The sequence below is a fragment of the Pristis pectinata genome, chromosome 12 (assembly GCF_009764475.1).
Source record: "Pristis pectinata isolate sPriPec2 chromosome 12, sPriPec2.1.pri, whole genome shotgun sequence".
NCBI classification, from domain to species: Eukaryota; Metazoa; Chordata; class Chondrichthyes; order Rhinopristiformes; family Pristidae; genus Pristis; species Pristis pectinata.
Window position 1 is genome coordinate 6,682,029 of NC_067416.1, and position 26,077 is coordinate 6,708,105.

A 26,077-nucleotide genomic window follows, 5' to 3' on the forward strand; every position below is an offset into this window, starting at 1 on the left:
TGATTGACACCCAATCCACACCCTCAACATTCAATCACCAGCACACCAATAGTGCAGTGTGCACCATTCACGAAATGCACTGCAGCAACTTATCAAAGGTCCTTTGTCAGCACCTCACAAACCCACAACCTCTAAACCCCCCAGAAAGATGAGGAAAGCAGGTCCCCTTCAAGTTGCACAACATCCGACAAGGAAATATTTTGCTGTTCTTTCATCATTGGTGGTTCTAAATCCTGGAATTCCCTACCCAGCGACACTGCGTGAGTACCTTCACCACGTGGACTAGTCCAAGAAGGCAGCCCACCACCATCTGCTCAAGGGTAATTAGGGATAGGCAATAAATGATGGCCTTGCTATCAATGCCCACACGGTAGTGTAGCAGTTAGCGTAACGCTATTAAAGCGCCAGCGACCCGGGTTCAATTCCCACTGCTGTCTGTAAGGAATTTGTACGTTCTCCCCGTGTCTGCGTGGGTTTCCTCCGGGTGCTCTGGTTTGCTCCCACATTCCAAAGACATACAGGTTAGGTAGTTGTGGGCGTGCTATATTGGCGCCGAAAGAGTGGCGACACTTGCGAGCTGCCCCCCAGAACACTCTACACAAAGATGCATTTCACTGTGTGTTTCGATGTACATGTGGCGAATAAAGAAATCTACTCTACTATCTACTCTACTATCCCATAAGTGAAAAAAAATGGGTCAAGGATGTCAGTTTCTGTAACTGGAGAGATCTGAGGCTTAAACATAAAAAGTCTCTCTGTGTCATCTGTGCCAATAATTCCTTGATATTAAGACCTGCCTGTCTGTTGACTCACTGAGACCTTGGGATACCTGTCTCCTCTCTACCAGCTATCCCTTCTTTTCAGGGTCTCCTGTCATAATCCCATTGTCTGACCTTTGGTATTCTGCTTTTCCTTAAGTCACTCCCAGTATTCCAGTATCAGTGGAATCTCTGCCACAGAACATTCACCCAAAATCCCTAGCCCATACAGTCTTTTCTATTCTGTCTGGGTCTGCACTGTGTAGTCAGAGGTGCTGCCTTTTAGTTGAGATGTTATCTCGAATCCATGCCTCCCCATGCCTCCCTTCTTATGGCATGCAAAAGATCCCATAGCACTACTCTGAAGATCATTCCTTGCACTCAGATCAATGTTCATCCTCATCAAGCATTACTAAAACAGATTAGCTGGTTATTGTCTCATTGCTGTGTTGGGAACTCACTGTGCAAAATGGCTGCCACATTCACTACACTATAACAGGAACTGCACTTTAAAAGTAAGTCAATGGCTGTAGATCATACTGGGGTGGGTAAAACACTATGCAAACAGCCTAGAAATTGCACTACCACCTTTAAATGGCATTACACCGGTTTGTGAGTCACTCTTAAACAGCTTATGGAAGCCCTATAAAGATTGAGATATTCAAATGCAAGGGCTCACAGAACAGTGAAGTTAAATTTTCCTGTGTAAAACCATGCTGTATCAATTCCAGTACTGAGCTATCACATATTCTTATAGCTGCTGATATTTAGTCTTACAGATGTGTGATCTCTGCAGCCAATTCTTATACTACATCTGACCTGAAGCATTAACCCTGTTTCTCTTTCCAGAAATGCTGCCTGACCTGCTGAATATTTCCAGCATTTTCTTTCTATAACACTCACATGGTCTCTTAGACACTATAATCTACAGTGAGATCACTGTTCTGTATAATAATTACAGGGTTTGCCACTCCTGTAATATGCAGAGAATATCCTATTCATCATTTTATAAACAGTACGTCTTATTGCCTAGTCCTGCTGGTCTGAAGGTCTGTTAGTATCTTCGACGTAATCTCATCAGCTATTCTTGATATCGGAAAGACAGGACTGCTATCTGCTGTAATAATAGTGATTTAAATCTTTTCTTTTCTCTTGGTTTGATTAACAAATAGTTTGTGAGACACTACGGGTGAATATTGACCAGCAGATACAATTCAAAGTGTAATAATGAAAGGGTGATAGTTTTTAAATAGATTGGAAGGGGACACATAAACAATGGCAATATGATTAAATAAAACAATAAAGTATCCTTGACTTTATAGCAAGAACCCGATCATCTTCTGGACCTCAGGATGCAGCCAGAACTTTGTAGGCAGATTTACAGTACTTGGGAAAATAGAAATACTGGAAAATTCATTCCTGAGTATTGGACATCACTAGCAAGGCCAGCATTTACTGCCTATCCCCATTTTGCTGAGCCAGTGTAGGGGGGCAATTAGGAGCAGTCACATTTGTGGGGCTGAAGGTACGCCAGCTCACATTGATGTAGGAATGGAGGATTCCCTTCCCCAAATTACATTAGGAAGGTGTAGTGTAGAGTCATTCAGATATCACCAGGAATGAGGTTATAAAGGATGATTTGAGAACTTATGGCTTGTAGTCTATAAATGGTTATTGTATAAATTGAGAAAGATTCCTTACAGTGGTTGGCAGACTCGGAACAAAAGGCAAACATTTTCAGAAAGTTATAAGGATAGTTTGGGAAAGTATCCCCACACAGAGGGTGGACAGAATGTAGAACCTGTGTCTCAAACTTTTAAAATCACATTAACATAATGCCTTGAAAGCCTGGAGCAGTGATGAAAATGTTTGTGTACTGCAACATGGGATTAGAATGGGTGGGAAATCTGACAAAAAGGCAGCAGAATGAATGGGTAAAACAGTCTATTTTTTGATGTAACATTAAGTAGTTTGCGCGGGTTTCCTCTGGGTGCCCCGGTTTCCTCCCACATTCCAAAGGCGTACAGGTTAGGAAGTTGTGGGCATGCTATGTTGGCGCCAGAAGTGTGGCGTCATTCGCGGGCTGCCCTCAGAGCACTCTACACAAAAGATGCATTTCACTGTGTGTTTCGATGTACATGTGACTAATAAAGATACCTTAAATGGCACCATAGTTCATTAATATTATGCATGAATTTGGTTAGAACTGTAATATAAATACGGGCTGTTTTTTCTGCTATATATTGTCCCAACATGCTAGAATTATATGTGTTGTTATTCCATGCAACTTCCACATTGTGGTGCTATTCTCTGTAATAGAGGAGGGATTCACTGTCATATAAATCAGTGATAATAAATCTGATTCTGGCTTTGGGTTACTAACCTCCTGCCTTGAAATCCATCTTTTCTCATTTACTCCATCAAGATCTTTCATAATTTTGAACACCTCTATCAAAATCTTCCCTTAATCCTTTTTTGCATTTAGCTGAAGGCCTCATCTCTTGCATCATTCAATAAATCTTCACTCCTCGACCTTTTCTGCTGAAATGCTATAGTCCCAGCTTTTCTAGTTTTGTATCATTGGCGAAAGCCCTTCCCACAATTTCCTAAATGCACTTTCTCAGTAATGGTATTATTGAGGAAATGTTCTCTCTACATCCATACTCTGGTTCGTACAGTAACATTTTATCAACATTACAAAAATGCCTACAGTGGCTCACAGGAACACCATCACACATAACTGTTTGAAAAGCCAAGTAGGTGATTATTCCAGTCAAGACTCAATTATCCTGATGCCTTTCAAATATCATCTCCTGTAAACGAACTCAGGTAAAAGACTGCTCTCCACATTCCAACAAAAGTCAGGTCCGATACCCCATCACTCACTCCACTCTTAGTTACTAATGTCTCAATTTCAACATTTTCCCTTCTCTGCTGATTTCTCCATAGCTTCATCCCCTGCACATTCCCTCTTCTCCATCTCTGCAATTTCCTCCAGCTTTACAATCCTCTGAGATTCCTCCAATTCTGGCTTCATGAACATCCATTATTGGATTCACCATGAGCAGCCATGCTCTAAGCTCATAAGGCCCCTAGAACCAAAATACCCTCCCGAAATCTCTCCAGCACTCCACCTCCCCTACCTCCTTTAACTCAATTACCTATTCAATTCTCCACATGACTCACATCAAACAAGTAGCTTCTGCAAGAGAACCAATGTTGTCAATCTGTGGCCTATCTGATGATGAAATCCCACCTAAGACTACACATCACTACTAGTCCACACCATGTACCCTTGGTACAACCTTTCCATGCTTCCTATCTGGTGTCTCACACTAGACTATTCTGCGCAATGTGTCATAGAACATAGAACACTACAGCACAGTACAGGCCCTTCAGCCCACAGTGTTGTGCTGACATTTTATCCTGCTCTAATATCTATCTAACCCTTCCCTCCCACATAGCCCTCCATTTCTCTATCATTCATGTGGCTATCTAAGAGTCTCTTAAATGTCCCTAATGTATCTGCCCCTACAACCTCTGCCGGCAGTGCGTTCCATGCATCCACCACTCTCTGTGTAAAAAAACTTACCCCTGACATCCCCCTTATACCTTCCTCCAATCACCTTAAAATTATATCCCCTCGTGTTAGCCATTGTCACCCTGGGAAAAAGTCTCTGACTGTTGTCTTGAAGCACCAAGATTCAAGAAAGGCCAGGAGGCGCGGAGGATTCCCCAAGAATTTAAACTTTTATTTGCAAACAAAAGCTGTGACAGTCAGAGAGTCAATCACCGATCACGCTAGATTGCCCACTGACTGCCCGCTGAATACAGTGCGCAGTCCCCCTTTATAGTACAAGAGTACGTGATTCCAAGCATCCAAGCCCAAATAGCAGAAATTAAAAAACAGAACCAAATGGCCAAAAAACAGAACCAAATGGCCAAAAAACAGAACCAAATGGCCGCACAAAGTAAAATTAGATGCCTAGCGGACAAGATGTCAGATCTCACCATATCAAACGACATCACCCCATCACCATATACGGTTGGCCCTTAGTTATCGACAGAACATTACCATATTCGGATACAATGAAACACTAGTTACCCAGAAGAACATTCTCGATTAGCTTTTTAGCCATCTTGTATAGAGCCATTTTGAAAAACAGAACCAAAGTTATCCAGCCATTTTGTATCAATCAATTTAAGCAAATACCAAGCAACTTAAGCATGCTTTCCATATACTTTCCAATAAATCTCCTATACTGTCCACTTGATCTATGCCTCTTATCATCTTGTACACCTCTATCAAGTCACCTCTCATCCTCCTTCTCTCCAAAGAGAAAAGCCCTAGCTCGCTCAACCTATCCTCATAAGATAGATGTGTTGGCTGGCATTTAAAGCAGGTGTCCAAACCATCCTACCTTTTTCACTGTTAGGGCAATAAGTTTTGTATTCTCCTTGGGTGCAACATTTGGTTTAAGATTCTTCTTGACCAGAAAATGATGAGGATCTAGTTTTGGAAGGTCTCGAGTCTGTAGGATGGTCTCGTTGTGAGCTTCCACCCACTGATCCCTGTAACAAAACACTTAGGACATTGCTGCTGAAGATCTTTGGTTATGCCTTCATTCCCATTTGATGCGTAGATGTTTTTCATAAATGATTTTGCTAATTTTAAATAGACCTTTCTCTCTGTCTCCATCTGTTGCTAGCTTATATCCCAGTGGCATTGCTGTTGATCATGGTTGGATTAGTTAATTTGTCATCTGACTAATCTTCATCAACTCTGCTCATTTTAAGTCCAAGGGTTTTGAGCAATCTCCCGTCAGTCTGTCTGTCTTCTCTTGCACGTCTGACAATTTGACAGCAGGTTGATATCTTTAACTTTATTTACACAGCATGGTAACAGCCCTGTTATGTTTGTTCTTCATCAAGAGACAAACTTCGCGTGGGTTTAACATCTGAACATTTTATTAACCAACATCAGCCTGGTTTGCTTTCCCTCTCTTTTTACAGCCACTTCCTGTCCCCCCATGTGACCCCTTGCATTGCCTACTGAAACTGTAGTTCTTTATTATAACTACATAATAACACAAGGCCCTTCCCGCCCATTACACCCATGTTAACCTACTAACCCGTACGTCTTTGGCATGTGGGGGGAAACCCACGCAGACACAGGGAGAAGGTACAAACTCCTTACAGACAGCAGCTGGAATTGAACCCAGGTTGCTAGCGCTGTGATAGCGTAACGCTAACCCCTACGTCCTTCAAGCAATCTGTAATAACCTCCTATAAGATTTCTTTATTAGTCACTGTACATTGAAACACACAGTGAAATACATCTTTTGCGCGGTGTTCTGGGGGCAGCCCGCAAGCGTCGCCACGCTTCTGGCGCCTTTGACTAAGCTTTGATCATCTGCCCTAATACATCCTTGTGCAGCTTGTCATCACGTTTTGTCTGATAACTCTCCTGCTTTAAGATACTGTTCAGGGTGTCATGTTCATTATTCAAAAGAACGAATAGTTCCAATTTTATGAAGTGAGCAATTTCCCCAACGTTCACTAGGTTGAAAATACATCACAGATAAACAATTCCAAACTGAAGTTCCTCAAAAGATGCAGTGAAACCAGAAATAAAACATTGACTGAGCGGGTTGACGCCTTTCACCACCACTCCTCGTCTCCCCGGGCTGGCCTCAACCGTTGCCCATAGCAACTGCTGCCGGAAAGCATCATCGAGAGCGTTTGCGGCATTTTGTGGCAGCAGGCTGAGCTGTCACCCCGGTTACGTGGCTGCCGTCGGGCGGTTGTGCCTGTGGCGGCGTGGGCTGGGGGTCGGCCGAGTGAGGCGCCGGGAGCTGACCGGGGCCGAGGCCGAGGCCGAGGCCGAGGTAGGGAGAGGGGAGGGTCGGGGTGGGGTTAGAATTAGGGAGAGAAAGGTCAGGGTGGGGTGAAGTCGGGGAGGTGGGTAAGGAGAGGGGACAGGATGGGGTTAAGGAAGGGCTCAGGGGGTTCAGGATAGGGTTAGGGAGGGGGGTCAGGGATAGGGAGAGGGGGGTCAGGGATAGGGAGGGGGGGACAGGGAGAGGGGGGTCAGGGATGGGGAGGGGGGACAGGGAGAGGGGGGTCAGGGATGGGTAGGGGGTCAGGAATAGGGAGGGGGGGTCAGGGATAGGGAGGGGGTTTAGGGTGAGAGGGGTGTCAGGAATAGGGAGAGGGGGGTCAGGAATAGGGGGGGTCAGGGATAGGGAGAGGGGGGTCAGGGATAGGGAGGGGGGTCAGGGATAGGGAAGGGGGACAGGGATGGGGAGGGGGGGTCAGGAATAGGGAGAGGGGGGTCAGGAATATGGAGAGGGGGGTCAGGGATAGGGAGGGGGTGTCAGGGATGGGTAGGGGGTCAGGGATAGGGAGGGGGTTTAGGGTGAGGGGGGTGTCAGGAATAGGGAGAGGGGGGTCAGGGATAGGGAGGGGGGGGTCAGGGATAGGGAGGGGGTTCAGGGTGAGGGGGTGTCAGGGATGGGTAGGGGGTCAGGAATAGGGAGGGGGGTGTCAGGGATAGGGAGGGGGGTTCAGGGTGAGAGGGGTGTCAGGGATAGGGAGGGGTGTCAGGAGTAGGGAGAGGGGGGTCAGGAATAGGGAGGGGGTGTCAGGGGTAGGGAGGGGGTGTCAGGGATAGGGAGTGTCAGGAATAGGGAGGGGGGTGTCAGGAATAGGGAGGGGGGGTCAGGAATAGGGAGGGGGTTCAGGGTGAGGGGGTGTCAGGGATGGGTAGGGGGTCAGGAATAGGGAGGGGGGTCAGGGATAGGGAGGGGTGTCAGGGATGGGGGATCGGTTAGGGAGTGGGTGTCGGATGGAGGGGTGTCAGACGGAGGGGTGTGGGACAGGGTCAGGGAGGGGGGTCAGTGATGGGGAGGGGGTTCAGGGACGGTTTTGGAAAGGGGATCATGAGAAGGTTGGGGGTCGGGGCAGGGTTAGGGATGGGATGAGTTAGGATGAAAATGGGAGTGGACAGGGCAAGTATTGGGAGGGGCTTTAGGATGTGTGTTGTAGAGGGAGGAGGTCAGGGTGGGGACGGACATAGATGGAGGACGTCAGAGTGTGGGTAGGGAGTGGGTCAGAGTAGAATCGGGCAACAGGATGGGCAGGTCAGGGAAATGTAGAGGGAGTCAGGGTGGGAAACAGGTCCGATCTGGGGAAAGAGGCAGGGCTGGGGAGGTGAGGGTTTGAGGAAAAATGGGGATCAGTCCAGGGAGGAGGAGGAAGGTCAAAGTGCAGGGGTCAATGAGAGTGGATGTTCACTGTGAAAGTAGGGAAGGGTGATAGGTGTTGCGTCAGTGTGGGGGAAGAGAAAAGGGGATGTGTTGGCAAAAGGGGTGTCAATGAGGAGGAGAACTTTAATGAAGGGTGGACATTAGTAGTTTGGTTATTGTTGGGGAGGAGGAACAGGTGGAGATGGTCATTGAGTGACAGGGGTTCACTGAGGGGAGATGGTCAGTGGGAGATTTGTCGTTAGGGGGACTGGGAGAGAAGATCATTGTTTAGTGGGAGGGAGGATGATGAGCAGAGAAGAAGCTGAGATGATGAAAGGAGAAGTAGGGAAGTGACGTTGCAGGAGGAAAGAGCAGAAGCAGATGGTTGGAGTAGATTGGAGGGTGTGACGGGATCGAATGCAGCACACTGAATGGAAAGGGAGGAAAAGAAACCATTAAGATGGTAATCATGAAGATTGGGAAACAGATCAATACTTTCAGCTCATCCAAACACTGTTCACAATACAGTTACATGTAAATTTTGAATGGTATCAGCCTGAATTTGCATTCTTTGCCAAACTTTTTACAGGTTTACCCTTGCTTGTGTGTAATTTCCGTGGTACCTAACCCAGTCTCCCATTTCAGAGAGCACATTTCAAAGACTGATGTGTCAGTGGTGTCAAATTATGGCTCATGGTTAACAGTAGAAAAAAGGAAGTCCTCAGAAGATTACAGACAATACAGATATAACTTGCATTTGCTGTATGGTGCATTCATTATATGGTGTGTCTTCTGGCTTTTTTTTTGTTTAGAGCTGCTAAAAATTCAGTAAGCCTGTGGTGATCATATTGCAATGCGCTGGGCATTAGTTGCAAAGGCCTAGGATGATTTTTCGTGCCTGTGGAAAAAACCCACTGATGGCTTTTAATGGCTTAACTCACCTCAAAGAAACCAGGTTTGAATCTAGTCTGTTAACTAGTGATTTTTGGGGGGGTGGTGGTTGGTGTTGGTGGGGGTGGTGGTGGTTGGTGTGGGGTGGGGGGATTGAATGATATAGAAGTTATTCCTTGTATTTCTTTTGTTAAAGTGAAGAAGTACTTGCTATTAGCAAATCAAAAACAAAATCAGATTGAATTGAAGGTCAGGAGCCTATTACAATGATGAATCCATTCATGATTTCTCCTCTGGCAAGCATGGGCAATATTGAGGTTCTCAGAGTTTTAAATAATATTTCACTGCTCTTTTGATTGACTTTGGCAGTCTTGCAGCTACCTTTCAAATCCAATTCATCTTCAGACTATCAGGTGAATTTAAAAAGGTTCACTTTTCATCCTCTTAGTTCTACAGAATGATTCTCAATTTTTCCATGTCATAAGCAGTTTACAATAATGTACTCTTCTAAAATATCTGAAGATTTGTGAAATTGTTTCCTAAGCATGTTGCTTGATATTTTTTGTATTTGGTTCCCTATTTTTTCTATTAGACCTGCACCAATATTTCATAGAATCAAACAACACAAGAGGCTATTGGAATCATATTGATTCTCAGCTTTCCTCAATCAAGTAGTCCTGTTCTTTCCCCATAGACGAAATCTTTCACTTTTCAACTACAATATATACTAGGACACCAGAGACTGCAGAAGCTGGAATCTGGAACGAAAAAACAAACTGCTGGAGGAACTCAGCAGATCAGGCATCATCTGTGGACGGAAATGGGCAGTCAATGTTTTGGGTTGAGACCCTTCCCTCCACAAATGCTTCCTGACCCACTAAGATCTTCCAGCAGCTCATTTTTTACACAATACACATTAATCTCATTTTTAAAAAATATTATAGAATAATTTGGGGGTGGATATTCAGGATAAAATTTCTCAATATGTAGGTGACACAAAGTTTGGAAGTGTGGTAAGCTGTGAGGAGGAAAACAGGTAGAATAAATAGAGCAACACACTAAACTCTGGAGGAACTGAGCGGGTCAGGCAGCATCTATGTAGCGAAATGGACAGTCAATGTTTCAGGCCAAGATTCTTTTCCCAGTGCTGAAGAAGGGTCTTGGCCTGAAACGTCAACTGTCTGTTTCCCTACATAGATGCTGCTGATCTGCTGAGTTCCTCCAGGATTTTGTGTGTTGCTCCAGATTTTCGGCATCAGCAGTCTCTTGTGTCTCCAGAATAAATAGAGGAAAGTTGTTCCTATTTTCAAATGATTCATGGTTTGGGGGGGACACTTTTGGATAAAGGGTAGAAGGAGATGTGAGGAAAATTCTTTTACTCAGCGATTAGTTGATCTGGAATTCACTGCTTGGAAGGGTGTTGGAAATAGAATCAGTTAGTGCCTTCAAAAGGGAATTGGATCAGCACTTGAAAGAGAATTTACAGGGCTATGGGGAAAGAGCAGGCAAATGGGACTGGCATTGCTTTAATGGAGTTGGTCCAAAGTAGATGGGCCAAATGGCCTCCTCTTGTACTGTGACAATTCAGTGATCCTCTGATTCTATGAATCTACTTACACTACCCTTTCAGGCAGTCATTTCACATTCATCCAAGGTTTAAAAAAAAGAAATCCTCATCTCCTGGTTCTTTGATCAGTTAATTCAGCTTGGTGGTCTTAAGTTACTGACCCTCCTGACACTGAAAATAGTTTATCCCCTTTCACCCTACTTTGATTTGCACCTGTTTAAATCTCCCAGAACCTTCTGTGCTCAATGTGAACAATGCTAGTTTCTCCAAACTGTCTTTTCATCACCTGGGAGCAGGTACATAATCATTGACTTCTGCTCTGCAGTTGTCTTGCAAGAGAAACAAGGCTGTATAAGGGCACATCAGTTTTGTGAAAAAAAAACTTTCATTTTGCGGAGAGGTGTTTTGTTTGTTCCGATGTAAAGTCACAGGAAAAGAATAGGGTTCAACTGAGATTGTTTGTCTTCTTGTAAATCATTTTGAGTGAATAGATAGATATTTATTTATTAGTCACATGTACGTCAAAACACACAGTGAAATACGTCTTTTTGTGTTGCTAAGAATGTGCTGTGGGCAGCCCGCAAGTGTCGCCACTCTTACGGCACCAACGTAGCATGCCCACAGCTCCTAACCTGGAATGTGGGAGGAAACCGGAGCACCCGGAGGAAACCCACGCAGACACAGGGAGAACATACAAGCTCCTTACAGACAGCAGTGGGAATTGAACCCCGGTCACTGGCACTGTAATAGCATTACGCTAACCGCTATGCTACTGTGCCGCCCTTTTGAAGTGTATTTCATGAGTGCATTTTGCATTTCTACTCTATTTATGTGTCTTTAACACAGATAAACTATCATTTCACCAAAAATGTTGTAAGGTTAGCTGGAGTAGAAAAGTAAAAGATGCTTCACCAGAGACAAGGATCTTGGGGCTGAGGTATACCAATTGAGACAATTTTACCCAACACTGGACTGTATTTGAGGCTTACACTGGGTGCCCTATAATGTGAGGCTTTCATTCACAAATTTTCATAGTGAGCATAAAATGCACATGCAAACACTTTAAGAACAAGAACAGGAAAAGTTTTATTAATAAACTTCCATGACAATTTGCTGTACAGATTGAAAGATGTGAGGCATTGAAATAGGGAATGAAGCACCCTGATTCAGGCTTTTGACGTCATGGAAAATGGTAGTTTGTATTTGTCAGTAAGTTAATAGCAGATCACCACACTTGCCTGCAAAAGATATTGGGAGGGAAGGAAAAAATGGAAAAATTATGTGCCACTTTCAGTGCATCAGTATTTGTTGCTGAGGTTCAATGTGTTTTATTGTTAATTTTCTGCTTCATTCCAACTTTTTCACTCTGTGTGCTTTTCTTGCTCCACTAATCAGTTAACCTGAGAGTTGCGGATATCAAAAGGAGGCAGGCCTGAGTCACGCTATCAGCAATGTGTACCTGTCGATTCGAGATGTGACGTTCACTCACAGGGCAACTAGTACAGAAGCTGTGTGGTCACCGTCCTTCCTCTCTACCAGTTGTGCCTTTACCATATGGCTAGGTAAGTAATACAACTCTTCGGTAGTGCAATCGCCTGGTAAATCCTTTTGTACTGCAGTTTTTTAATGATTGTGAGATAAACTAGACTACTGAAGGTAAATATATCATTTGGCATTTTCACTCAGTTGAAAGTCACTTGTATTTTGGCTGTTCAGGAATTAGAATTCCAACAACTTAGTTTTTGAAAGAACAGAGTTCTTTAATTTCCAGTGCCAGCAGATAATCAGGGTCCCACTTGATCACTAATTCTCAGTGATCTAGTGGCATACTGTTTATCTGACATGGAGAAGAGGGAATGTACAGGTGTGATGAACAGTCTTTAACAAAAATGATTAGCTGGTTTTACATTTTCACAAATGTAGTAGGTGAAGCAACAGAACAGTAAATACTGCAGTGTACAACAGTGACACAAGAAACTCTGCAGATGCTGGAATCTAGAGCAATACACAAAGTGCTGGAGGAACTCAGCAGGTCAGGCAGCATCCGTGGAGGGAAATAAACAGTCGATGTTTCAGGCTGAGACCCTTCATAAGGACTGGAAAGGAAGAGGGCAGAAGCCAAAAATTTAACCTGTCTATTTCAGTTACCCATGGGCTTAGCTTACTGGCTGCTGTAAGCAGCTGCTTTGTCTCTGTAGGATTCTAATGCATCCAGTAATTTTTTATCAATATGTGTCATTAAACTACCTACTAATTTTTTTTTACTTAAAAAGGGTCCAAGGTTTTGAAAGTGATCTGAGTTTCCCATGCTTTCAGGGCGTATAGCCTGACATCCTACTGGAGTGTGAAATTAGAAATGTCTCTTTGTTTTGGTACCATTGAGAACTTGCTCTACAGTGTAGGCTCTCCTTGCAGGTTTATGGCAGACACGATTACACTCACAAAAATACCTTGCCTTGATATAATGTAGAGAGTTACATTTACAAAATATTACTGTCTCAGATACAACTCCAAGTGTTTTATGTACAAGAATTTTATTTTTCATCATGTGGACAGTATTAATAATTTACCCCTCTGGATGTGGGCACTGCTGGACCTGGTAGTCATTGTCCTTCCTGAATGATTGAGCAACTTTCTAAACCACTTCAGAGGGCGACTCTGAGTCAGACACATATATGACTGCAGCATTCACGTCAATTTTAAATGGCAAGCATCCACGAATAATGAAAATTGGCTTTTTGGCATTGGCGACCTTGGGATGGCATTTCTGTGAGACGTGTCGCAGCATGCTGCAGTGCCATTTTGAGTGACGTTTAGTACTGCTCACGCAATCCTCCTCATGGTTATCAGGAGTACAAATAACTGATATCAGTCTCTGTTGTAATTCCACCTCAAACTGCCAATTGATAATACTAGTGAAAATTTAAAGAATTAGACGAATACAATTCGGTTGCTTTTCTTTAGCATCAAGAACCTTTTTTCCTGTTTCTCTGTTTTCCTCATTTGGCCTTGCAAGCCATAGGTATAGAGTACAGAAACAGGCCTTTTAGACAGAATCTGCCCCAACCAGCAAGCATCTATTTACACCAATCCTACACTAATCCCTTTTTAATTCCTCCTACATTCTCATCAACCCCACCCGTCCCTAGATTCTACATCTCCCACTATACCCACCTACACATTAGGGATAATTTACAGTGGCCAATTAACCCACAAACCTGCATGTTTTTGGCACATGGGAGGAAACCAGAGCATCCGGAGGAAACCCATATTCTCACAGGAAGAATGTGCAAACTCCACAAAGACAACACTTGAGATCAAGATCGAACCCGATTGCTGAAATTTTGAGGCAGTAGATCCACTAGCTGTGCTGACCTGCTGTGCCATGCATCCTCAGAAATTTGACTATGAAAATTACCTCCTTGTCTTGCTTATTGCTCCTGGTGCACTTAAACAGTGCAGAGGTGTGAATGTGAATTGAGTTTTGCATATACTTGGAACGTGGTTGACTTTCTAGAAGTACAACGTTCTGTGTGGTTTTTTTCTCCCCCCTCATTCTAATGATCTGTTCCCAGCTGGAAGTTTCTCACTACAAGGTGTTGTTTATTCAGGTGTCTGTATTTGTTCAGCTTTGGGCATTAGATCCTCCCCATGTTGTTGTACAACAAGTTCTAGGAGCATTGTAACTTTGTTCTTGCTTGAGTCTAATTCTCAGAAGACTGGACAGGTTTTTGCCAAAGAAAAAGAATAGAGAGCATTGGTAATGGTCAGCCGTTCAGGGAGTGTATGTGGAGAGAGAAGCAGTTAACATTTCGAGTTGGTGATCTTCCATTAGCTCACAGGTCTAAAACATTGAATGATGGCACGGAGATAACAATCCTCGCCGCTAACACACCCCTCAGCAACATCTACCTCTTGCAGAAGATGGGGGGGAATACATCCAAGTCCAACTTAATATCAATACTGCAAGTATCAAGTGTGATTTTATTGGCTGATTGGATGTGTATGCTCTCTTCTAAGCATTGCCACTGAGTTCACATTGTTTCTATTTATAGGATTAATTGTGCAGTAATGACCTGTTGAAATTTTAAATCAACAGATCTCACTGTAGTGTGTAGAAATATGCATTTGACATGCTTTGAACGAGACTGTGTTGCTATCTCTTGATGACTGGACTAAAGTTCAAATTCCCAAATCTGTTTTGCAAGATAATTTGATGGCATACAATTTCCAAGACACTAATCAATTAAAATGAACTCTTGTGTGTAACTCTGGGATGTCTTTATTCCCACCTTCCTTAATAATAAAGGGAATTCAGGTGTTTTGGGGATGGACTCAACCCTGGTCAGTAAGCTTCAGATGATTTTTCTACATTGCAAACAACAAAGATATTAATAAATTGATCGTTTAAGAATTAGTGTCTTGAGATTCAGTTGCATTGTCCAATTATAAACTGACTTGCTTGCAAATGGACATGAATACTTACAATAAATGTTATCAGATTATTTGTTTGAATTTACCCAAAGTACAATGCTTCACTACGATGAGAACAGGTTGAGTGAACTCGGCCTTTTCTCCTTGGAACAGCGACGGAGGATGAGGGGTGACCTGATAGAGGTGTATAAGATGATGAGAGGCATTGATCGTGTGGATAGTCAGACTTTTTCCCAGGGTCGAAATGGTTGCCACAAGAGGACACAGGTTTAAGGTGCTGGGAGTAGGTACAGAGATGTCAGGGGTAAGTTTTTTACTCAGAGAGTGGTGAGTGCGTGGAATGGGCTGCCGGCAATGGTAGTGGAGGCGGATACGATAGGGTCTTTTAAGAGACTTTTGGATAGGTACATGGAGCTTAGAAAAATAGAGGGCTATGGGCAAGCCTAGTAATTTCTAAGGTAGGGACATGTTCACCACAGCTTTGTGGGCCGAAGGGCCTGAATTGTGCTGTAGGTTTTCTATGTTCAGGTAGTACACATACTCTGAGTTGGATGATAGTGGATTCAAGTCTCACTCCAGAGATAAGACTAACCTCACACTGCCTTGGACTACATTCCCCCCCCCCCCCCCCCCCCCCCCTCCCCCAACATAGCACTAACGTCGTTATGTTTAGTTTATCTCTCTTGGTTGTGTAAATTATGTATAATTTGTGTTAATTTAAGATTAGGTTAACTTCTGTTTGTCATATTTGTAACGTACTGTGCTACTGCTGCAAAAAGCTAATTTTCACGGCACTTGTATCCTAGGTACGTATGCTTGTGACAATAAACTTGAACTTAAGAAAGCACTTGCCTGCCCTCCTTTGGGAATGGTGCACTGCTTCAGGTGCATTGTTTCAGATGGGACATTAAATAAAGGCTCGGCAGAGGCTGAGGAGAGACCTGATAGAAGTTTATAAGATTATGAGAGGCATAGATAGAGTAGACAGCCGGTATCTTTTTCTCAGGGTCAAAATGCCTAATACTAGAGGGCATGCATTTAAAGTGAGAGCAGGTAAGTGCAAAGGAGATGTGTGGGGCAAGTAAGTTTTTTCACACAGAGTGTTGGGTGCCTGGAATGCGCTGCCAGGGGTGGTAGTGGAGGCAAAGACCATAGAGGTGTTTAAGATGTTCTTAGATAGGCACATGAATGTGCAGAGAATGGAGGGATTGGACTTGTGTAAGCAGAAGGGGCTAGTTAGGCATTTAATTACTAGTTTAATTAGTTTGACACAACACCATGGGCCGATGGGCCTGTTTCTCTGTTGTACTATTCTGTGTTTACATCTTTCTTAGACAAGAAATAAAAATTAATACCACTATTCTGTGAAAAATGAGCAAGTTCTTTTTGTGTTCCTATCATTTATTCGTCAACAACAGCTGAGAAACCCGATTAATTTCAATGGTGCTTGTGGGAGCTTGTTGTCCAAAAATGATGTACTTTGCTTTCTGTATTACAATTACAATAGTATTTGAATGTGAAAGGCAATATACATCTTACTTTGACATTGTCATGGTGAGCAGTAATTATCAATTTTATTTAATGCTTTTTAAAAATAATTAAGCCATTGCTTTTTAATTTCCTTTCAGAGTTTTTTTCTCCTGTTTGTTTCCTGCATCGTGGCACTTCAGTGTGTCTCCCAAAAACACTACAACCAGGCAGAAATTGGCATTTGCAGGTGTCCTCTTCACATTTTGTCTGGTGTTCCTTCTCATCTTCATGGAATATTGGCATTGGAGGCCACAACTCAAGGATAAAGAGCTGGAAAAGTAAGTAAAACTGAAGAATATCACTAATGTCGTGATATAATTACTTATAAGTAAATAGAAAGGACTGTGAGCACTTAACGCTTCAGTCACTAGGGAGTGCTATATTGTTAAGGGTGCAATCTTTCAGTTTGGATATATAAGCAAGGCCACTTTAGAGATGGCATTATTTAAAGATGAGCAGGGCATGCGTGAATATCGAAGAAATGTTTGTAACAGAGCCATTAACCCATTTTCAGATTGTTCTGTTGAAATATTGAATGGCAAAATATGATGCAGGTGTGCTAAGCATTTGTATAACAAATATACCATTGGTATAACAAAATCTTTGGACTTCATTTACTCAACCCACAACAAAAGGTTGGGAAGGTTTTGCAGAAGGTTAGATTGTCTAGAGAAAGTGTGGGCAGCAATGGACCTGCTTATCTTTTCCTCTTTTACTATCTGTATGTGCAGCATTCAGTGGTAACAGTAGCAAGCATTGTATCTATAGCCTTTCTTACCACATCCTCATTTCTTTCATGACTTTATCGCTCTTTTGACTAAGGCCATTCACCCTACGCTCTCTCCACTTGCTGTCATGTATGCTCCATCCACTTCTGGAATTGACAGAGGTTTCCTCACCCTTAAGCACTTCTGCCTCTCTATCTTAAGGGAAGAGATTGATAAACTCGTATAAACTCCTATCAGGTCTCTCCTCAGCCTCTGCCGAGTCTTTATTCAATGTCCCATCTGAAACAATGCACCTGAAGCAGTGCGCCATTCCCAAAGGAGTGCAGGCAAGTGCTTGCTTAAGTTTGTTTATTGTTATAGGCATACATACCTGGGGTAGAATTAAGATTTGTTCAACTGTTCTCTGTATCTGTCCCCTCATTAATCACCTTCCCACCTTAAGCGTTTACATTGACCTTTCCAGTTGCCAGAAACCAGGTGATGGAATTAACTGTCTTCAACTTTCTTTTTGAAAACTGAAGTAATGTTATACATCTTAGACCATAAGATATAGGAGCAGGATTAGGCCATTCAGCTCATCAAGTCTGCTCCACCATTCAATCATGGCTGATTTTTTTTCAACCCCATTGTCTTGCCTTCTCCCTGTAACCCTTGAGACCAATCAAGAACCTATCAATCTCTTGCCTTAAGTAGACCCAATGACTTGGCCTCCACAGCCTTCTGTGGCAATGAATTCCACAGATTCACCACCCTCTGGCTGAAGAAATTCCTTCTCCTCTCAGTTTTAGAGGGACAGCCCTTTATTCTGAGGCTGTGCCCTCGGGTCCTCGACTCCTACTAATGGAAACATCCTCTCCACGTCCACTGTATCCAGGCTTTTTCTTGTGCATTTTCTCTTTAACTGATGTGTGTCCATCTTAGTTTTATCTTGGTTAATTGATTTTTGTCTCCTGTCTATTTGAGCTCATCTTGAATAAACAAGAAGCTTTAGTGTTAAAGAAAAATGTAATTTTTTGTGTAACTGACAGTACCAAATGAAATAGCGGGTTCAGACTTGTGGTGCTCAGGTCTGGAAAACGTATCGACATATAACTCCAGGCTTTTGGGAAAAGCTGATGTTTTAATGCATACTTTGATATAACTATCAATAGGTATCTCAAATAGGACAATTACATTTATCAATTGAACTGTGTAATTTGAAGTAGTTGCTTTGGTTGAACCCTTAATTCGACCTCAGAAATTCTGGGAAGAAAAAAGTTGTGAATAAAATTAATTTCAGAAAGCATTTTGATAATTGTAAGGACCCAATCTATAAATTGGCATCACGAACGTGGACTTAGGAATGTATTACGGAAAACCGTTGAAACACAAAATGTAACAAAAATCCTGTCAGTAAGAATTTGATTGGACTTGCAGTTGCAGTTGAACACACAAGATAATTTTAAATTGTCTGGTATAGTAGGAGTTAAAATCCTGGCTATGACTCAGGATCGATGCCCATAAGTTGTCATAGAAGATTTGTGGGAATCTTACTCTATCTACAGTCCAGATGCAGCCTTCTGCCAAGTTGTTCAGTCATTGTTAGTTATTCTATTCCCATGAAAATCTTCCACTTCGCAGGAACTCAATCAGTCTCTTTATCATCTGTGGCAGAGGACAGCCATCCGATCAAAGATTCAGTCAGCGATTGCTATCAAAACTTGCTGGTATTATTCCTTTTTCCTGTAAGACTTCCACAAGCTGCTGAGCCAAAAGCAATATTTCAATGCTGTGTCAAGATTTCTTAAATCTCTTTCAAACTTGGTTTCCTTTTGGCTTGATTAGCAGTATGTATTGCTGTTTTGTTTGTGAAACAAGAATGGGTATGATGCCACTGATGTACCAAAGGTCCTGCTTCATCTACAACTCTGTCTCCAGGTGTGTTGATAACTCCGGTCATTACATTTGAATCTAGTATATACTGTTCTGTAACCATAGAATCAGATTTATCACTGACTTAAAAAAGACGTGAAACTTGTTGTTTTGCGGCGGCAGTACAATGCAAAGACATAACATGACTATAAATTACAAAAACTAAATAGTGCAAAAAGAAGGAATAACGTTTATGGACCGTTCAAAAATCTGATGGTGGAGGGGAAGAAGCCATTTCTGAATCGTTAATTGTGTGTCTTCAGGCTACTATACCACCTGCCTGATGGCAGTTACAAGAAGAGGGTCCTCAGTGATGGATACCATCTTCTTGAGGCACCACCTCTTGAGGATGTCCTCGGTGGTGGGGAGGGTTGTGCCCGTGATGGAGCTGGCCTCTTGCGATCCTGTGTATTGGAGCCTCCTACCAGACTGTGATGCAACCAGTCAGAATGCTCTCCACCATACATCTATAGAAATGTGTAAGTGTCTTTGGTGACATACCGAATTTCCTCAAACTCCTAACAAAGTAGATCCTCTGGCGTGCCTTCATCAATGTGTTGGGGTCAGGAACTTGAAGCTGCTCACCCTTTCCACCACTGACCCCTCAATGAGGTCTGGTCAACTCCTTAGTCTTGTTGACGTTTAGTGCGATTACCAATGTTTTAAAAATCCTCATGGTAAGGAATATTTATGTTCTTTGTGATCCTCCAAATGCTTTACCTCTCACTGTTCCCCCAGAGGTACTGATTTCTTTCCTATGGCACTATTTTCAGGACACCAGTTGACTTCCACTCATTTGCCTCAAGTAGCCATGAGCAATGCTTGAAGTTTGCCAATGAATTTGGTGGCCCTTCCATTGGAGGTTGCAGTGTAGCCAGTCCTGGTCCTGTGCTTGCTGAGTCTACACTCACACATGTAGGAATGGACCTCAAGCATCTACATGTATATATGGGTTGCTGGATGGGGATTTAGAGTGGATGCTACAACTTGCTCCTCCCAGACCTAGGAGGCCAACTGTCTTCTACTTCTGCCTCAGTTGTAATCAATCAATGCCACAGACTGGAATTTGAACTATGACCATCTTAGTCAGTACATCTGAGCATCAAAAAGAACAGCTTGTGACCTTCATGACTTCAGGATGTCATCCTTGCTTTACACCCATATTTGAAGTGTTGCAGGTAATATAGCCACTAATTTGCAAACAGCAAAACCCTGCACACAGTAATGGAGCAATGACCATATAGCCTGTTCATGTTTTTGGGATGATTATTGGCCAGAGCACTGAGTATGTTGTATTTTGGAATACTTATTGACATAAAACAGTATGTTGTGTTATGCCAGCAGAATCAATATTTAGGATATTGATTGTGGGAACAAGGTGGGACCTCAAGCACTTCTGAAATGAATAGGTCAGCTTTGCCTTTACTGGAAAAACTTACTGGGTGTGACCTTGGTGAGGGAGTAAAACACAAATAAAGCCTCCCTGAAGGTTAACCTTGTTTAAAGAAAGAGCTCACTATTACAGCTGGGACCAGCCTATTCCACTGTCAGCTAACTTGAATATTTCTCACATGTGATATGTTCCCACATGCGATATGTTCCCACATGCTGTAGAAAAAAGGTTTTAGGAGGTATTTTGAGGTGACATACTTAGCTCTAAATTGATCAAAAATCTTGCAATGAAACCTTTTCTTGGGTACAAAAACATTGTGTGTCTAAGACTCCATGTGGCAAGTGATGCACTGGGCTGTGTCCACAACTCTCTGCAGCTTCTTGCGGTCCTGGGCAGAGCAGTTGCCATACCAAGCCGTGATGCATCCAGATAGGATGCTTTCTATGGTGCATCGGTAAAAGTTGGTGAGTGTCAAAGGGGACAAAGCAAATTTCTTTAGCCTCCTGTGGAAGTAGAGGCGCTGGTGAGCTTTCTTGGCCATGGCATCTACGTGATTTGACCAGGACAGGTGATGTTCACACCCAGGAACTTAAAGCTCTCAACCCTCTCGACCTCAGCACCATTGATGTAGACAGGTGCATGTACGCTGCCCCCTTTCCTGAAGTCAATGACCAGCTCTTTTGTTGACATTGAGGGAAAGGTTGTTGTCATGACGCCATGCCACTAAGCTCTCTATCTCCTTCCTGTACTCCGACTCATCGCTGTTTGAGATACGGCCTACAACGGTGATATCATATGCAAACTTGTAGATGGAGTTAGAGCAGAATCTGGCCACACAGTCGTGAGTGCATAAGGAGTAGAGGGCTGAGGACACAGCCTTGTGGGGCACCAGTGTTGAGAATAATCGTGCCGGAGGTATTGCTGCCTATCCTCACTGAAGATGCAAGCTTTGCCCTTCAAGGTAACTCAATTTAGGTGCCAGCATTTTTTCTGAATACCCTTTTCACCATGGATGAGATACCTGAGATTCTGGCCATGTAGAGTCTTGAACACACAATATTTTCTCTTCTTCCTTCTAACATTATTGACTCCATTACTGCAGTAAGATTCCACCAGCAGCTGTTGTGCCTGGAGTTAGGACAAAAGTTTTAGTTAAGTCCCAACGGACTCCAAAAATACTAAACTGGGTCTGCCTAATGTGCAGATGCATTGCATATTAATAAACGAAAAGGTGGAATTCCAGTTATGGACAGCTTTTGTTGTCCTGAGCAGTGAACAATAACAGATGAAGGTTCAGTTTTATGATTTACAGCTCCATTCAAGAGCCTTGGGTAAATTGTGTGTCCTTTCTTGCATTATGGTGTCACTGACAGCCTTTATAGCTCATGTTGCCAAGCAGGTCGTGTTAACTATTTTCTGCAGTTCGTGCAGGGAAGTTGTTCCCAAAATGTTGTTAGTGGAGGTTCCAGGATTTGGACATAAAATAAGATTTCTTTATTAGTTACATGTACATCAAAACACACAGTGAAATACATCTTTTGTGTAGTGTGTTCTGGGGGCAGCCCGCAAGTGTCGCCATGCTTCATCGCTCTGCATTGAGGCAAGAGGCAAGAGTAAACCTGCTGGATCTTTTTTACTTATTGATGTCTGGAGCAGACATTAATTATTTTTTGTGGAGATTTTACAAACTCTTGGGATTAACCCACTTGGTGAGATAAATATGCAAGACACATTTTTATGCTGCTGTGGCTAAAATGTTCCTTCACTTAATTCCACAAGGGATAAAGCTAATTATGTTAAATATTTAGATAAACTCAATCCTGGTTCTCATTAATCCAGTGAATCAGTTTCTGTTTCCAGCCACCACCGTCTTCTAGATGAATAACTCCAATTTACTCTGCCAATACAGTGGTCAGACGAAATAATAGAATTGTGAAAAGTTGAAAATATTACTTGGGTTTAAAAACATTTCTCCCGATTCCTATCTTAAATGAAAAAGCAGAGTATAGAAGGAAGTCACCTCTGACTTCTTCAGGGAATTGCATACACTGAACTTGTAGGTTTTCCTGGTAGTTGAGATGTAAGCACCAAGAGGCTATACAAGATTAAATATTAACTATTATTAGTTCCTCTGCTCTTGCAAAAGGCATGGCCTATTTTTGGGTCTGTTAAATTTGTGTCTCAGAAAACATTTCCTTGTACAATCTAGAACCATCTGCACACATTGTGTTCTGCCACTCATTTTCGTTGCAACTCTGACAGTTTATGTACAATCTCAATTTATAGCTCCATCTGACAGTGACCTTCTTGCATTGCCATGATGGGAATGGTTTCCTCCTATTGAAGGCAGTTCCATGCCCTGCGTAACACTAAGAAAGTACCAGTTCAGTTTTGAGTACAGGACATGCTGCACTTCACATTTTCAGCGATGACTGATGCCTAACTGTTTTGATAACAATCTCCTTCCTATCTTTTAACCTTCATTTTTTTTCTATTTTAAGTTCTTTATCCTCTCTTTCCCACTCTCTTTCCACCCCCCCCCCCTCACCACGTCCCAAACAGTACAAATTATTTAGCACCCCAGGCATCTCTCAACTTCAAAACCATTCTCTAGGGCTTCAATGATGCATCTTCTGAATTATTATTTTTCCCCAGGAGCAAAATTTTCAAGTTAGATATTCTCTCGCTGAAGAAAAAATGGGGCTTTCCTATCTCAATCCTGATTGAAGCCGACTTACTGGGAAAGCTAATTGCGGGCATTCATCCCTACAGTCATGCCACACTGAACTGCCAACTCACCCAATGAATCAACAAGAGCTCCTCTATCTTGAGAGTTCTTTAAGGAAAGAATGATAATTTATAATCAGATTTTTATGGGACGTGGATAGTGTTGGTGAGGACAGAATACGTTGCCCTTGAGAAGTGAGGAATAGTGGGGCCGCTGTGAATCGCTGCAAGCTTTCGGCTGAAGGTATCCAGAAGGTTGTTAGATAGGAAGTTCTGGAAATTAGGCCTAATGATGATGAAGGAAAGGCAGTATGTTTATGAATCTGAATGGTGTGTGTGACTTAGAGACTGTTTTCGTTGATGTCAGATGGTTTGGTTTGGAAAGTGCCCTCAAAGAAACCTTGGCAAATAACTATATTCCTTTTTAAGATGATACACATTGGTCACAGTGTGCCATCAGTGGAGGGAGTGAATGTTTAGGGTGAAGGATGGGGTGCCAAACAAGTGAGCTGCTTTGCCTGGATAGTGTTGAGCATTTTCAGTGTTGATGCTGCATTCATCCAGACAAGTGGCGAGAATTTTGTCACAATCCTGATGTGCCTTGGTAGAAGGTGGGGAAAGCACAGTGAAGTCAGGAATAGGTACATGCTACAGGATATCCAACCTCGGACCTGGTGTAGTAGCCATGGAACTCAAGTGAGTGGTGCGATTACGTTTCTGGTTATTTGTGACCTCCTGGATGCTGATAACAGGGGCCTCTGTAATCCTATTTATGTTGAATATCATGCGGGCTTGTATTTCGGAGGGTCGTGGCTGTCATGTGACAGCACTGCCGACTACCTGGTCGGAAGACACACCACTGCCAATCAAAGTTTGGCCCCGCCCCACCCATCAGCACACATCTGGCCATTGGCCCCTTTAAGTACCTTTGTACTTGGCCTTGGGCCATTGGCCTTGTAATCGATTAGTTCTTGCTGGCTCTGAACCATTGGCCCCCTGTAAATTACCTAGGCTGGAACCCCTCAGCCCTCCAGCACTATATAGGGCGCCATGGGTGCTTGGCTTGCTCTCTTCGCCATCTTCAAGGGACCACTCTGCCTCACTCCAGGCTGAGTACCGTGGAACAGCGCTGGAGAAATCGTTGGTGAGGTGTGCACTGTTGAAGGGTTGGGAGTGTTTTAGTTAGTGTCCCTAGTAGCATAGAGCCATGCCTGCACTGAGTCAAGGGCTGGCAGGTATTGTATTTTTCCTTGACTGTATGTGCCTAGTTCAATGCAAGTGTGTGTGTTTTATCCCCGGTGCAATTTTTCCCACGCTCGCTATGAACTGTGCGTGTGTGTTATTCCTGTTACCATTTTCCCACACTCGTCTTTTGTAAATAAATCATTTACCGCCAGACTGTGTTCAGAGTCCTTGCTTTTGAGACCCATTGAATCTGTTTTCTCACTCACAACAGGACTGTCAGACTCTTTCTTGTCAGAGATGGTCATTGCTCATCAATTGTGTGGCAAGTGTTTTGTTAGTCAGTTAATCATCCCATATGTGCGATGAAGTTTTTGGTGTATGTGGCATTGGGTTGCTTCACTTTGAGAGCTGGGACTGAGACTGGAAATTGTGCATTGATCAGCAATAGTTCTCATTTCTGACCTTGTGGAGGGAAGATCACTGGTAGTTGAAAGTGCTTGGGCCCAGGACAATAACATGAGGAACTCCTGCAGCAGTGGTTGACATCCAGTGTTCCTAAAACCACTCACTCAAATGCTGCCTTAATATCAAGGGAGTCACTTTTATTTAAAATCATGTTTTCATGACATGGATGTCACTGGCAATGTCAAAATTTAATTGCTGCTGAACCGAGGCTGTTAAAAGTCAACCTCGGTGGTGGTCTAGAGTTAAATATAGATGAGACAACTAGAGATAGGAGATCACCATCCCTTTAGGGCGTTAGTGAATCAGGTGGGTTTTTACGAGTATCCAATAGTTCTATGGTTAGCATTAATGAGGTGAGCTCTTTCTTCTATTTAATTATTTGAATTTAAATCACCGGGCTTCTGTGGTGTGGTTCAAACTTGGTCAGAATCAGATTTATTATCACTGACATATGACATGAAATTTGTTTTGTGGCAGCAGTGCAGTGCAAAGACACAAAATCTTTAAATTGCAAAATAAATAGTGCGAAAAAATAAAGAAATAGAGGTAGAGTGCATGGATCGTTCAGAAATCAGATGACGGGGGGGAAGCTGTTCCTGAAGCGTTGAATTTTTTGGATGTTGTGTCTTTTGGACCATTGGTAGTCTGGTAACCACTATACCACTGTACCATATCTCTGTGAAATTCAGCACAACTGTCCATGTTTAAACCAAGGCTGTAACGCAACCAGAAGCTGAGTGGTCCTGGTAAAATCCAAACATAGCACAGGAAGCTTGGTGAAAAGGTTATTAGTAAGTGCCCCATGATGGTGTGAATGATGACCCCTTCATCATCTTACTGTTGATTGAGAACGGACTGAAGAGGTGATTAATAGAGTCGATTTTGTCTTGTAGACATGGCATACCTGGGCAATTTTCCACATTGGGGTACATGTCAGTGTAGTATCTGTACTGGAGCAGTTGTACTTGCTCTCTAGCATATGTCATGAACATTGTTGCTAACATGTTATCTGGTCCCATAGATTTTGCTGTATTCAGTGCTCTCAGCCATTTATTTGTAACATGGAGAGTACAGCATTTCCTGAATACCGGCTTTTGTGAAGTTGGTGACCCTGGGGAGATGGCCAAGATGGATCGTTTTCCAGGCATTTCTGGCTGTGAACTCTAATTTAGACTGGTTTGGAATTCAAAATTATGGAATGCTGTGGCAAACCGCATTATAAAAATATACCACCAACTGAA

The 26,077-nt window shown here is 42.9% G+C and overlaps 1 protein-coding gene across 1 annotated transcript in view; it reads left to right on the forward strand.

The window, feature by feature from the left end:
* The first annotated feature begins 8,043 nt into the window (after positions 1 to 8,043).
* LOC127576656 (ectonucleoside triphosphate diphosphohydrolase 4-like) overlaps positions 8,044 to 26,077 on the forward strand; it is a 45,637-nt gene continuing 27,603 nt past the window's right edge. The window contains 4 exon segments of the mRNA XM_052027243.1: positions 8,044 to 8,468; positions 8,818 to 8,960; positions 11,859 to 12,025; positions 16,526 to 16,705. Of these exon segments, the coding sequence (XP_051883203.1) occupies positions 12,018 to 12,025; positions 16,526 to 16,705 (188 nt within the window). The 5' untranslated portion in view covers positions 8,044 to 8,468; positions 8,818 to 8,960; positions 11,859 to 12,017.